This window comes from Arachis hypogaea, chromosome 7 (genome assembly GCF_003086295.3).
Source record: "Arachis hypogaea cultivar Tifrunner chromosome 7, arahy.Tifrunner.gnm2.J5K5, whole genome shotgun sequence".
NCBI lineage: Eukaryota > Viridiplantae > Streptophyta > Magnoliopsida > Fabales > Fabaceae > Arachis > Arachis hypogaea.
Window position 1 is genome coordinate 19,515,158 of NC_092042.1, and position 16,009 is coordinate 19,531,166.

The 16,009-nt window shown below is 34.9% G+C and overlaps 2 protein-coding genes across 2 annotated transcripts; both read right to left on the reverse strand.

Annotated features, from left to right (window-relative positions):
• Positions 1-1,356: 1,356 nt before the first annotated feature.
• LOC140174208 (uncharacterized) lies at positions 1,357-1,917 on the reverse strand. The gene is made up of 2 exons (XM_072198623.1): positions 1,732-1,917; positions 1,357-1,634 (listed from the first exon to the last, which is right to left on the reverse strand). Exons 1-2 carry the CDS (start codon positions 1,895-1,897, stop codon positions 1,483-1,485), a joined length of 318 nt encoding a protein of 105 aa, XP_072054724.1. The 5' UTR covers positions 1,898-1,917; the 3' UTR covers positions 1,357-1,482.
• A 2,735-nt stretch (positions 1,918-4,652) lies between these two features.
• LOC112704015 (trans-resveratrol di-O-methyltransferase) lies at positions 4,653-7,653 on the reverse strand. Its single transcript, XM_025755604.3, has 2 exons — positions 6,787-7,653; positions 4,653-5,020 (listed from the first exon to the last, which is right to left on the reverse strand). The coding sequence occupies exons 1-2, from the start codon at positions 7,570-7,572 to the stop codon at positions 4,715-4,717; spliced, it is 1,092 nt and encodes a 363-aa protein (XP_025611389.1). The 5' UTR covers positions 7,573-7,653; the 3' UTR covers positions 4,653-4,714.
• Positions 7,654-16,009: the final 8,356 nt, after the last annotated feature.

Genomic DNA, 16,009 nt, shown 5'->3' on the forward strand with positions numbered 1-16,009 from the left:
CCCCAAAAAGCGTATAAAATATCCGCTCATCAGCTACTAAATCCTGATAGAAGCTAGAATAGAAACCTGATTGAGTCAATTTTTCCAGTTGATATATACAATAAATTTTTTTCCATCAAACCAACAGAGGAGGAGGATAAAGTTAATTGGTGCTAGACAAAATCTGGTATATACAAAGTTGGGTCAGGATACAAAGTTGCTTATAGGTTCTTTCATTCTCCTACTTCATTGATGCCTCAGAACATACAGAACAACAGAGTATGGATTAGCATTTGGGAATTGAAATTACCTCATAAAATTAAGATCTTTTTATGGAATAGTCTTCATGAAAAGCTTTCGGTTTTGCAACAAATTCATAACCGATTTGCATCCACCCCTGCCACTTGCCTAAGATGCATGCTCAAATCGAAGGTAGACAAAAGATCCTCTTCATCGCGGCAGTGTGTTGGAGAACTTGGAAAACGAGGAATAGGTATGTCTTTGAGAAGCTAATAAGGCTAGCGCCGGAGATAGTGCAAGAAGCCAGCAGTCTAGTGCGTAAACTCAATAGCCATACCTGATGAATGCTAACAATTTCTCTTTATTCTTACTTTACTTTTTCTTAAGCTATTTGTTTTCCAATCACATTTGGTGATAATTGGGAATATCCAACTTCTTTTGTACTTCCTTATGAAAACATTATTATTTTATAATAATAAAATAATATCTATCTTTGAGAATATATATATATATATATATATATATATATATATTAATTTTAAAAATTCTAAATCCTAACCTTATGATAGGAAAATAAAGGACTAAAATTTAGGATTCTCAAAATTAATATATATAATAGAAGTATTTTAGTCATTTTCTATAATAGGGTATTGTAGTTATTATCTATAAAAAATAATATTAATTTAGACCAGTTCAAAATTTGATTCACTATTTTTTCCTCAAATCAATTTGTCTAGCATAATTTTGACAAAAATAATATGATTTAATTAATTATATGTGTTAAATTTTAATTATTAAAAAATATATTTATAAAAAGATATTTTTAGTATATTTATCTGAGTGGCTCTCTAAATTTTTATGGTCAAATTGGGTATTTTATTCTATTAAATGAAATGCTTATTAAAAACCAAGGTTGTGAGAACCGGACCGATCAATAAACCGGTAAGGTCACTGGTTCAATAGTTCACTGGTTCGACCGAGGTTCAACCGGATTCAACCGGTTTAATTAAATATTAAATAAAATTATTAAAAAACTTAAAATAATCTTAAGTATATAAATTCAATAATTTCTAACTTAATAAAATTTAATATTTCACATAATAAATTATCCATTACTTAAGGTTAGAGGTTCACAAACAACTTCAAACATCAAAGTTTATAACTAAACAAAAAATAAAACGTACATAATGACAAACCCATAATGTTCTACATTCAAAAGATACAATTACTAGCAAGTTTTCAACTAATCAAAGGTGCAACTCATCAAAAATCATAATTATCATTAAGTGTTCCAACATCTCCATCATAAACATGTAATCCAAAGCCACCATCATCAGAAGTACCACCAAAAGAAGCTGTATTTGAAGAATCAGCAACATTAGGGAAATCCACATCAAGTTCCACATCTCCTCCATCTAATAAAATAAAATAGAAAACCAAGAAAAAAATTAAAGTTACAACTTTAAATCAGATATTGAGAGGAAATGAAACAAGTTTTGCTATTTCAATCACCTTTAGGATATGAAGGCATAGCATTATCCGTATAAATTAAATTTTCAATGCCTTCGATGTCTCCATTAGTAAATTCAGGATCATCTTCATCCGGCATTACCCAAAAATCTACTGTGTCAATGCTTTGAATGTCAATTGGATCATAATTCTTCTTCTTGCGATGCATTCTAGATTGAAGGCGTAGATTATAAGTGACATTAAACAATGTCACTTAGCCTTTGATGCTCTAATCGGTTCCTCCTCTTTGAATGGATTTGTTCAAAGAGGCTCCAGTTCCTCTCGCAGCCGGATGATGAAGATGTTTGATGAAAAAGACGAATTGCCATTTTTTTCAGCTTAGGAGCACTCCCACCGTGTAGCCTCCACCATTCACATACCAGCAGGACAATAAACTAGAAAATTAATTAACGTACGCTGCCTTTGATCAGTCCAGCCATCTGCCATCAGTGTACAACCAGTCCTTTTTCACGAGCTCCTATAACCTTCAACAAGCAACTGACACTCCTTCTTAAGATCGGCCAGCAAATGAACCCTCATTTCGTCATATGACGGTCCCTTGAAACCAGGTCCAATTGCAGCAATGCCGTCCAAGGCAGGTTGAAAGTAAGGTGATTGAATTGCATTGAATGGAATCCGTGCGTCAATGATCCATCTTGCAAGCCCCAACTTAACCTTGTGTTTAACTTGTTTACTGGCCAAGACACTTTTCAAAGCTGGTTGAGAGCCTGGCGTAGTCCTTTCCTTAAAATAACTTCCAATTGGAGTAGCAGCAATCGCTCTTCTCTTTCCTTTGTCTCCCATTGTTGCAGGAGCCGGAGGTTGTACAGGATTAGGTGCTTCACCCTCTTCTTCCGCTTGTGTTTCACTTTCCACATCATAACAATCAGATGTAAATTTTCTTTTTTCTGCCTTATTTTTTTTGTTTTCCTCCAAAAGCCTTTTGAATTGAAGTTCAACATCTTCAGTTACTTTGTTACAAACTTTAATTTGTCCAGGGATTTTTGCAAGATGATATATTCATTCTATATTTCCCCTACCATTGTAAGTATTCAAGTAGAAAATACATGTATATTGAGCCTTGTTATTTTTGTCATACTTCACTATAAAATACTGCCAAGCTGGATCAGATTTACCTCTAGATGAACCAGTTTGAGAATCTTGAACAGCATTATCTTGTGGCTGTGGGTTACTTTATGATTGTTCCATCTATAACAATCAGAAAATCAAAGACAAGAAATCAACTTTAGAAAACCATGAAAATAATGAAGCAGCAAAAAATATCCATCATGATCATGATATTGTTTGTATATGCATGAATATATTGATGACACAGAAGATTATATCAACATACAGGTATATATTCATGAAGCAGCAAACAGAAGCAGCAAACAGAATAGGCAGCATAGAGAATCAAAAACAAAAATCAAGATCATAACATATTCAGAAGCAGCAAACAGAAGCAGCAAATAGAACAGGCAGCATAGAAAATTATATTAACATACAGGTATATATGAGCTTCATTTGGTCATGTATATGAAAGATAAATTTTGCTGCCTAGATAATTGACACTGTTCATAATATATGTAATTTGTTCATGCAGCTTGACAGTCACAGAAATCAACTGATTCAGGTAAAATAAAAATTTCAAACTATTTCCATTCAGAAGCAACAAAAATATTCATGAAGCAGCAAGCAGAACAGGCAGCTTAGAGAATCAAAAACAAAAATCAAGATCAGAACATATTCAGAAGCAGCAAACAGAACAGGCAGCATAGAAAATCAAAAACAAAAATCAAGATCAGAACATATTCAGAAGCAGCAAACAGATTGAAAGGGTAATAAAAGTGTTCGAGACTCAACACGACTTGAAAAACAGATTGAACCTGAAGCATATTTAACTGGATTCATATGTTATTTTTTTAACTCAGATGCCCTGTTATTTTTTTTTCAAACAAAACAGGCGAGCTCAGATTTCAGAAGAAAGCGAGTTCAAAATTAGGAAGAAGACAAGAACAGAGTCTTACCGGCGAATGAGGAGGCGGGCTCGGCGAGCTCGGCGATGTTCGGCGACGAGGAGGCAGGCTCAACGCGGTAGTGGTCGCGACTGCTGTGGATTGGTTTGGGTGGCGAATGAGGAGCGCTGCTGCTGTGGATGGCTATGGGTGGCTCGGTGGTTTCTGGAATCTGGAGCTTGGTGGGCGGTGGCAATGGTGGCCTTGGTGGGTGAGAGGGGAAGAAAGGGGAGATTGGCTGATTGGGGTAATGGGGAAGAAAGTGGATTAGGGTTAGGTTTGGTTAACGGCTTAATGAGTACGCCTTTCTTTTTTTTCTTTTTTTTAAAGCCAAAACGACGTCGTTTGGCATCTGAATTTCCAAACCACTAAACCGCCAAAAAATCAGACGATTTTTCCGGTTCGCCAGTAACCGTCAGTTCAACCGGATTTTCCACCGGTTCTTTGCCATTCGGTTTTTGAGGTTATCCGGACCGGCCAGGTAACCGGTTCCCAGTTTTTTCAGTTGAACCGGCCGGTCCGGTCTGGTTTTTAAAACCATGTTAAAAACATTAAGACTATATGTAGACGCGGGAATCATTCATCGATAATCAACTACCGTACCAAAATAATCAGACATACAGTAGATAAATAATTAAATTTATTTACAGTAATATAATAATTATTTTAAAAAATACTAAATTCATATTTATATATATATGCAATAGCAAACCCAATAGTGATTATATTTTTATGTATATATGTATATGAGATTATAGAATATTTGATAATCAATTTCTATTAAACTCTAATTAGTAGACCCAATAAAATAAAATGTGTATTTTTTCACTAAACCCAAATTCATAAATAATATTGATTTATTCATTTTATCTTTTTTAATACTATATATACGCAAGCTCATATGGGATCTATGTATAGTCTCTCCTTTTAAAAGATAGAAAAATGATTAATATATATTATCATATATACTGTTATGGATATATCTCAATAAGGGACCTTATTCCAAGAATTGGAATTATTTTGTAGTCGCTAAAACCAGCTGAGAATATTAAGTTGGCCCATTCTTCTTTATTTCTCTGCTTTCCTGTTAGGAACACCATCATCAACATGTCAAAGAAGAGTTGTGTTTCAATTGACTCATGATCACTCTTCTCATTCCCCATCACGATGTCTATAACAATAACCTTCCTTCCTTTGCCTTTGCTCATGTGTAGTGCCTCTTTGCAGTTCCTCAGTATTTTCGAACATTCCTCGTCATTCCAGTCATGCAAAATCCACTGTTTTGTTAATCAAAATAATCAATGATCAGTTAAAAAGAATTTGGCATATATTAATTTTTGATCCATTCATTAAGATTATCTTATTTATTTAGTAAAATCAGGGCATAAGTATGATAAGGAGTTAAGCTTTATATAACTCCACAATCACAAAGTATAAATTAAAGTTATAAATATAATTATTTACGTGTCTCTTTTTATATCAGTTCAGTTTATGTTTTTATGAAATTTAATATTACAATATAGTATCAAATTTTCTATAACTATAAAATTTATAATTTGATTTTTTATTGATTAAAAAAATAATATAAAACAAATAAAAAAAACTTATGTTAGCGGTTCTTTTTCGACCCCTCAAAAGCAAGCTCTTTTGGATTGACAGCTCCGCATATATACACGTGTGGTTAACATCTCTTGAAACATTGAAAAAATATCTAAGTATTAGGTCAGTAATTTTTACGATTTGTAACTAGGGATGTGCATGGTTTGGCCTGGTCCAAATATCCGATCCGATCCCAAATACTTTATGAGCTAATTTGGTGAGATTTCATCGGATTTAGAACCAGATAAAGGTCTCAAATATAGATTCGGTCATTATTTTGGGTCGGGTCTGAGCCATAACTCGGATCACTCGAAATTGGCTCGATGGCACGATCATCATACACAATTATATTTTGTATATTAGAGATGGATGATAGCTATTTTTATGTGGAATTTAAGTATTGAAAACTTTAATATTTTGTGTTATTAGTTATTATAAGACTATAAATTAATGTTTTATATTTAAAATGCATAAAATTTTAGATTAATTAATGCATAATATTATATTATTTGTATTAATTTAAATATTTGGTATTATTAGACAATATTAGTATTGATTATGGTTATGCTTTAATTTTAGAGAAGAGTTGGTTCTTGTTATATTTTCCTAAGTGAATTTTACCATGTCAAATAATAGTTGAAGTCTTGAAAATTTGGATATTTTCACATGCTAGCTTATAAGAAGGTATCAAGGTAATGTAATATTAACGGCCCAATTTTCACCCGATTTTTACCCGGTATAATCGTGACCCGAAAATGTATAGGTTTCATCGGATTTAGGGTCGGGTTCGGGTCTAATAAATAGGCCCGGTATATATTTCAGATATGGTCTGGGTCACATCAAATCCGATTTCATCCGACCCATGCATACTCCTATTTGTAACCATCAAGTAGCTATCAGTGATATTTTTAATAGTGTGAGATTTCATCCAATGATTTGAGATTACTCATTTTTTTTTACTGGTTACGTGATGGTCGAAATTTAATAAAGTTATTGGTTCTAAGCTTTTCCTTAAAAAAAATTATTTGATTACGATGAGTAAACCGGTATTTAACTTACAACAACAATATATAAACTAATGAACTACATAGTTATACAAAAATTTAAATAAAAAAGTAAAGAGAAAAGCATATATAATGATGGTATTTATGTTATTAGCATAACCTCTCTTTTAATTTTGGGTAGTTCTCTCTAGCATAAAAATTTGTTAAAAGAGGTAAGTAACTGACGGATCATTATTATTAAAACAAATATTTTAGGATTAGTATGTTTTTTCCTTAAAAATAATAATTAGTAAACATCTTATTATAAATTTTTATTTAATATAAAAATTAAATTATAAATTTTTAAAATATAGAAAACTTAATTAACAAATTAATAAAATTGTAAGAACTATAATTTGACATTTTATTAATTCTACAAGCAACTTATAATATTCTATTACCTTCAATAAAATGGCATTAGAAGGAGGAATGGCCTCAAACATGTTTCCTCCAACATATTTAAGGTTCTCACTTCCTTCCAAATCAGCAACAACATGTGGAAGATCCAAAACAATGCACTCTAACTGTGGGAATGCTTTGCCAATGGCCTTTGCAACAGTTCCGGTGCCTCCACCAACATCAACCAATGATTCCAAACCTTCAAACACTCCCTTACACTTGTCATCAAGTAAAAACTTGCTAACCAATCGTGCATCACTTGCCATGGCATCGTTGAAAAGTTCATTAAATTTAGGAGCTTGCCTAGCATAATCCCAAAACGTTATCCCATATTCCGTTTCAAATGATGTAGGATCATCATTTTTAAACCATGTGGACATCTGATGCCATGGTTTTATAAAATTGGGATCAAGGATCATAAACAAGTGAGGTATCAAACTTAAGGGGTTGTCCTTAAGCAATAGCATAGATGAATCGGTTAGAACATACCCAACTTCAACTTCGAGGTCATTGTTGGTGACATTCTTGGTAGTGAAGAAGTTGGAATGGACCAAGATTCTCATCAATCGATGGACAAAGGAGGTTTTTGATGGATGAATTTGCAATGAACAAATGAGTTGTGAAAGTGGCATAGGTTTGCCATATTTGTGAATAGCATCAGGTATGCCTAACTCAACAACACATTTAAGAGACATAGAGTTTATAAAATTAAGAGTATGATTCCATATGTGACTTTGGGCTTTAAGAAGTTTACCATTATCCCCCTGCTCTCTACTTTGGAATTCCATAGTAATATGTATTTCTGTATAAAATAGATCTCAATAAAAATGAAGATATATATAGAAGAATCAATGAAGTCATTTAAAAGATTTTGGCCAGCCACTAATAGTCAAATAAAATGGAGTCTTCAATAAGTCAATTTATAAGTTGCCGTAAATTAATTAAATAAAATAACGCTAGATGCCTCAATCTGTGGGATAGCCAACCGTAAAATTATCAAAATTTTTATTAATGACAATTACAATTGTCGGTAAAAATAAGTATATAATTGTCATTATAACATGTAATAATAATGACACACGTAAAAAAACATTTGATTTAGTGTCGCACCTTACTGGTGGCTCTACCGGAAATTGAGACAATAAATTCTTCAAGTCAAATTATTAATAGAAGATTTTCATTTTTGAAGGTAAATTCGCTAGTAATAATTGGAGAGAAAAAAAAACCGCCACGGGACATAAGGTTGGATATACTGACAGATAAATCAGCCAGTTAGCCCAATTATTAGCGGAATGTTATATTTTGGTAACGCGCAGTACATTACAAATCTGATGGTAAGCTTGCCCTATATTAAAAACGCACACCCTCCTCCTAACTCTTTGAAATATCTTCACTCAATACAAGAAAAATGTTGAGTACCGTCGGATTTTTTGTCGGAAAAATGAATAAAATCTGACGGTAATTAAGTTACAGTCGAAAGAAATCGGACGATATAAACCTTGCTGATAAATTTTTACCGGCAGATTTTTTCATCCGACGGTAATTACCGTCGGATTCTGTGACAGATTACCTGCTGAAAAAATCATTTTGTTATCAACGATTTTTTCGACGGTAATATTGGTTCTACAATATGTTGTTTCCCACACTATTATCGTTGAATTATTCACTCAGTAAATCTGATGGTAATGTCAATTTAAAAAAAAACTGTGAAATAAATGGTCAATTTTAATTTTTTATTTAAATTTATTTTTCACATAATTAATGGTTAATTTATAAATAATAGAAACATATTATTTAAAATAAATTATCAAATGCTCAAATAAGTTAAAAGTCAAGTAAATCAAATAAATACAATGAAACAATAAAACGAAGCACTAATCACTAAATATCCAAGTAGTCATCGTTGTCATTGTCGTCGTTCCTGTGGCCCTGATGAGGCGGTGTAGAAGGTGGTGATGTCTGTGTGCCACCATCAGGACCACTGCCACAAGCAGGGATTATGCCAGCGACGCGCATCTGAGCCTGGTACACCTCCATCTGAGCCTTCATCCGCTGAAGCTGCTCCATCTGCTCCCTCTACTCCAGCCTAAGGTCATCCGTGTCTATCACGCGTGTGAGGATCTCCTGATACCTCTCCTCTTAATCGTTCAACTCCTAAGTCTGGTGGTGAAGGCTGTGGGTAAGCTCTTGCACCTGCAACCTCAAATCTACGCCTTCCTTGGGCTTGACGGCTCGACTAGTGGCAGAGGAGGACGATGGCCTCAACGTGGAGGTGCGGAGGCTACTAGCAAAGAACGACCCCATCCCGTATACGTGGTTCTTGTACGGTGCTGAGACGGTCTCGTGCCAAACTGCATCGAGATCGATGACTGAAGCAACAGAGCTATCGGTAGAGTCCTCCCCACTTTGTTAAGATTGCTGAGTTGCAACTTTTAGTCTCTGTGTATAGGACTCCTCTGTAACACATATTATTATGATTAGTACGATAGCTATACAGTTAATCTCTAATTCTATATCAGAAGATCATATGTATGTTTACTCACATAATGATCCTGAGACTGTTGATTAGCAAATCTCGCTTTGTTCTCCTTCAACGTGTGGGTGTACTTGAATTTCTCCACCAATGTCGCCTCGCGATTCAACAATTTCAACTACACATGTTGCATTGAAATAATATGATTATGATGCCTAGTAATTATATGTAAAAAAATATAACTAAGTTAATAACAAAATTAAAGAAACTACATACCATCCTAGCTTTAGTGTTCATTAATGTCGTTGAGCCGCCGGTATACTTGGACAACCTGGACAATGCCCTGTTAGTTCTGTTGGTGAGATGCCGATACTTGAACCCCCATCAGTCTCCTAATGAATCAACAGAGCCTTCTTTATTTCTAGTCAGAGCCAGGTCGTTAGGTGGTCTCGCCCCTCACGAACATCCTCCAGCATCTGCTGCAGTCGCCGACCCATTCGATGGTTGTATATCTTCCTAATGAGGGTATCGTGCTCAGTGTCCCATATAAAGTGCAGCTGCACAAAGAAACTTTAAAATTAGTCAATCAAAATAGAAGATATAAACTAGCTAAAAAAGTTTGAAACTAAAAAAAATTATTTACTGCCTATTTCTGAAACCATCGCTCTCTGGTCTCAAAGGGAATCTTCTTATAGCTGGGTCAGGGATGGTTGTACATCAGCTTGATGATGTTAGTCATCTCTTGAGTACATGCATTGTTGTTCGATGTAAACCTATGAACAATCCACAAACAAACCAATATAACAATATAAATTAAAACTTCAGAAGCAAATAACCATAATATATAGAGATTTTTATAGACATTTCAACAGAGTTTCATCTATAACTGGAATGCGCCACAAACTCTATCCATCAACAATTAACTTAAACAGTACCAAATGTCAACAATCAATGAACAATAGGAAATAATCAAGAATCAACATCCATAAATCCACTAAACTAGAATCAATAATCAGACACTTTCAGTAATTCAATAATCAGGAAACACGAAACACTTTCAGTCATTCAAACCTACAACCCTAAATCTACTAAACTAGAATCAATAATCAAAGACTTTCAGCAATTCAATAATCAGAAAATATGACACACTTTCAACCATTCAAACCTACAACCTTAAATCCACTAAACTAGAATTAATAATTAGATACTTTCAACAATTCAATAATCAGGAAATATAGAAGACTTAAAGTGAAACTTACCTCGTGCCATCATCAGGCCAAATCATCAACCGTACAATGGGAGGTGGTAGAGGGGCATCAGCTGCCTCACCATCGTGAGAGGACTCCGTAGCCGCAACTTCCATCATTGGGGGCGGTTTTGCCGTGGCAGCGGGCTATTGAGCGGTTAAAGGCAACGGCGTCGTCGCAGAAAGAGAGACATAATAGGGGTTACTGACCATGATGAATGGCTAGTCCACTAAACCCGCAACCTGTGACGTCACTGGGGTGGTTGGAGTAGAAGGAGAGAATCCATAATTCCCAAGGGTATCAAAGGAACCCTCCCTCTACCACGACCATGCCCTCGTCCACGACCAGTAGCCTAATCCGCAATACTTCTACCTGTCGTCATGTCTGCAAATAGCATACCAATTAACAGAAATTCAGAAAAACAAATCAACAATAAATTAAAATACCAATGTAATTCTTATAACTAATACAACATTAAGTTCAACATTTGATAATCTAAACAACAAGTATCTTAGAATATAACCATTTCAAACATAATGTCACAACAACTAACTAGGAATTCAATTCCCTCAAATTAGCGCGCCTAAGATGTTTTAGAGAGGACTTGGAAGTTAAAGCAACCAAACACGTCAAAAGCACTTAAAAACACATAGGTAATAGGAATTGATGCAATTGTGATGGATTGTGCAAAAGTGGAGTTTTAGAGTGTGTTGTGTTGTGATTGAAGTTCCATTTTTTTTTGGGAGAAACCAACTTGGCATTTACACACAACATACATACTCAAAACTCAATTAGCAAATAATTTCCAACACATTACAATCCTTTATCACAAAGCGATTTAATTAACTATGCCAAGCAAAAATCAAACATCCTAAATCACATGGTAGCTACAACATAAAATTTAAAATGAACAATAGACACAGAGATATATAAACGAACACTTGGCGTGCACATACATCAAACATGAAAAATTAATGCAACTAAGTAACAGTTGACAATTCAAATTCAAGTCAATGCTATTCAACCAAATTTCAGCAATTGTTCAATAAAACAAATAGTCTTTTAACATCAATTCACACACATTTATCATATTCAACACAAAATCAGCAATATTATCCATCAATTCAGTTAATTTCCAACACTTTTAACAATATAACACAAACTAATAATCCTAAAACTAACCTATCTTAACCACCTAAAATCCACTAAAATAAAAAATTAACTCTAACTAAATTAACTAACTAAAATTATACTAATAAAACAACCTAACCAAAATAGAATTTGAAGAAGAAAGAAAATCAAATTTTAAAGAAACCTGGAATGCAAAACAAGGAGAGAACAGAGAAGAGGTGAAGATGCAGTGGCACTATGATGTTGTCGGAGCTAGAGGTGGCAGAAGGGTGGTCGCCGAAGGCAGGGGAACTCGTCAAAAGACTGGGACAGGGGTTTCCTTGTTCTGTTGCATTGAAGGTTGGACTCGCGGCGAAGCAGGGCAGCGGCGATGCGATGATGGTGGTGGTGACGGTGCGTTGACGACGACGGAGAGGGGGCTATGATGGTGGTGGTATCGGCGGCAGTGGAAAATGGTGGTGATCGGAAGAGTAGAAGAATTGAGAGAGAGAGTAAATTTTGAATGAGGGGAAGAGGGTTCGCGCTTTTAATTTACATCCCAGTTATCATCGGATTTTCCATTGAAAAAATCTAACGGTAACCATTGCGGGTCACCAAAACGCATCGTTTCACTAAGTTGGGTTACCGTCAAATTTTTCCGATGCTAAAAGGCGCACCAATATATTTTTGTTCTCCTCCAAATATTACCGACGAAGTTACCATCGAAAACTTAAATCTGTTGGTAAATATATAACCTTACGAATTCGACGCCGTTATCGACAGTAAATCCGCCATTACTCTGTGATGCTAAATCCAACAGTAGTTAACATTTTTCTTGTAGTATCTCTCACCCCCGAACCACCTCCAACAATACCCTCCCCAATGATGGCCACCACCAACAGTCTCCAAAAACTGTGTTGACTCAGTTGGAACTCCTTGTGTTGCATGAATCCTTGTGACGTCGTCGCTTGTGTCCCTATCGCCGCTACTGCCATCGCTGCTACTGTCCTTGCTCCCTGTGTCATTGGAGCTGCCTCCCACCTCCCTCCTCCAAGTAAGTTGTCCTTCTCCCTTTCCTTATTCTATCATATTATTTGTTTGTAATGTTTTTTTTTAGAAAAAACCTAAACACAACCCTGTTGTTTAGCCACCACCACCGCCACTACGCAGTCCGTGTTGCCACCACGCCAAAAAAGTCTTTTTCGCCACCACTATCTACAAGTAACTCACTAATTAGTTTAGAGTTGTTAAATTTAGACTATTTTATCTAATTTGTAGTTCTTACTGTTATGTGACACATTATTTATTTATTTATTTATTTATTGTTCGTTTTGGTACTAAATTAAAAAGTTAAATTGGCACAAAATCACAGTTAACTTTTTCTTTTTTCTCTTACTATTATGACACTCGTGTTATTTTGAAAAATGAATGATGTTTGCTAAATTTTATTATTTTTTTTGCAAGGGATGTTTTATAAATGTGATTATGTTGTTAGAATTTTTTTTAAATTTGATTTTTTTACTTATTTTGTGAATTTAGTTTATTGAGATGATTAGTATTGTGTTTATCAAATGGAGAGACTTGGATTCACTTTGATCGGGTTCATTTTACATTCACGAGTGAGCCTAGAAATCTTAGATTAACTTTGTGCTTTGATGGATTTGCACCGAACTCTAATTTCAGTAACGCATACTCTTGCTAGCCTGTTGTAATAAATCTTTATAACCCAACTCCCGAAATGTGCATGAAGGAGTCATACATTTTCTTAACTTGTATCATACCCACTCCAAGCAACCCAAAAAGCAAAATTGATGTGTTCTTGCAACCATTGTTGGATGAGTTGAATGAATTTTAGATTAATGGTATAGACGATAACATGCTACCACTAGACGACAACAATGATCAAGAAGAAGAGGGGTGGATAGAGACGAAGAAGAAGAAGATGACGAGTTTGATGATAATAAGGAAGTTACTTCGAAAGAGGGAGATGAACTAAAGGAAGAAGATGATAAATCCGAATAAGGATAACCTTAGTATAGTTTAACTAGGTTGTTATATGTTTAAACTTTAATTAAGATTGGTATCTAATTATAATGCACGCTAGCCTTAGTTCTATCTTATGTGTTTTTATTAAACTTTAATTAGATTCTGATTTAATTATATTGCACGCTAGCCACATAACTATTTTCATTCTTGTTTCAGGTAGACACGACGACAAGCAGAGGTGCGTGAGTCTGCCTCATAGTTAGGGTAAAGGGAGGGTGACTACTGGCACCCATAGGACTTTTCATTCATCGTTCTCTACCTCGGCTACCCCTAGGATGTCACAGGCACTAGATGCATATGATCAGTGTAACACCCTTACTACCCAAATGTCATGCTTCTAGTTACACCAATACGATGACTTCCATATACTTAATAATAAAATAGGAGCCATTAATGCGAAATACCGTATCGTTGTTTTGTTTGAAAAACCAGAAATACTTATTATTTGTACAAACATACATAGATACAATTCACAACACTTACATATAGATGTATACATACAAGATCTCTTATACAAGTAACTTACAAACATTACATGTCATTACAATCACGACTCATATCCCTCTTTACAAAGATATACTAATAATAGCGAGGAAAAAATGATAATTAAGCTCATACAACAATATCGCATATATAAAAATGTAGTAATATTTTTGTAAGATTCCTCGTTCATTTCCTGAAAAGAGAAGTCTATAGGAGGTGAGAACTATTCCGAGAAAATATTTCGAGAGAGAGTGTACTACCATCTTCTCCACTTTCAGCATATACAATTAAAAGAGGATGTGGAAAAAATATTCAGAGGGAGAGTACCGTACCACCTTTCACACTCCCAACCAACAATCAAAAGAGGGTGTGGGAGAAAACATTCCATGGGAAAGTGCCCTACCACCTTTCCCACTCCCAACAAACAATCAACAAAGGATGTGGAAAAAATATTCCAAAGGAGAGTGCTCTACCACCTTTTCCACTCCCAACCAACAATCAAAAGAAGATGTGGGAGAAAACATTCCAAGAAACAGTGTTCTACCATCTTCCCTACTTTCGATAAACAATCAACAGAGAATGTGGGAGAAAAAATTTTGAAGAAGAGTGCCCTACCACCTTCCCCACTTTTGTACCGCAATAAGAGAAGGAATCTTTCATCCTTAACTTGCCTATCCGTGAGCAGGACAAAGTCATTTACCTCACCTTGGGTGGGACAAAACCACCATCCCCACAATATCAATTATAATTATTAATAAATTTCCAATTAGAATAATCATAATCGTAATCTAAAATCAGGTTCAGTCATAACCACAATCTTAATTAATTTCATAATTCATCATAACCCCATTCACACACAGATATATGTATAACCAGAGGAAATCCTCAACCTCCCCAATTCATTATTAATTTATCAAGCATAGGTTCGCTATTCCTAATCTTTTATCAATTATCAATTCCATTATCTCATGAGTGAGATAACACAATCGTCCTCACCGTGGGCGGGATAAAACCATCATCCCTACAATAAGATCATTCGGTTAACCAAGCATTTATTTGGAAATTAATTAATTCAATTCATTGGACTTAGCCACGATCTATCCAGAGCTTAAAAATGGGTTATCAGACCTTAGACGGGGGTTTATAAGCTTTCTGGGAAAGTCAAACAGTCAAAAATAGAGAACTTTTAAGAAAATAGGACCTGTGCGTACACATCACTGTTGTGCGTACGCACAAATCAGAAATTCTTCCCAGCTTGTGCGTACGCATCACCTTGTGCGTATGCACAACTTGAAAACTCCCCTTGGTGTGCATATGCACAAGTTGACTCATGAGAAAAGCACCGCACAAGTGACCACTTTTCGCGCGCGCGACCCCCCAAAATTCTGGTTTTTTTGCATGAGTCTCAATTTTCAGTTTTTAATGCCAGTTTTCAATCATTCATAACTTTCTCTACGAAATTTTATTTTCCCTCATTCTTAAACCGTTTTAAAGCTCTCATCCTTATCTTTAATTTATGAGAAATTTCATCAAATCCTGAACTCCGAGCACCAAGTTATTTTCCGTCGAATACCAAGATCTACATAATGTCATTTTTCACAAAACCTCCAATTTGCTTCATTCCAAACCATCACAAAACCATTTCTAGACACCATCAATACCCATTTATCAATATTCAATCACCTTCTAACTATTCAATCCTAATCAACTCAATTTCAACTCATATAGCCTAAATCATCAAAATATACAATCACATCAACAACCACGACTCATCAATTATCTATCCACTTATCATTTCAACCATAACTCACAATATGACACTTACCATAACTTACCAAATAGGGTATATCTTACTCTATCACGGCT

Coding starts and splice junctions, on each gene's coding strand:
- LOC140174208 (XM_072198623.1), bottom strand. CDS start 1,897: ATGCATCGCAAGAAGAAGAATTATGATCCAATTGACATTCAAAGCATT. Junction 1,635..1,731: donor TATGCCTTCATATCCTAAAG/GTGATTGAAATA, acceptor TTATTTTATTAG/ATGGAGGAGATGTGGAACTT.
- LOC112704015 (XM_025755604.3), bottom strand. CDS start 7,572: ATGGAATTCCAAAGTAGAGAGCAGGGGGATAATGGTAAACTTCTTAAA. Junction 5,021..6,786: donor CTAATGCCATTTTATTGAAG/GTAATAGAATAT, acceptor TTAACAAAACAG/TGGATTTTGCATGACTGGAA.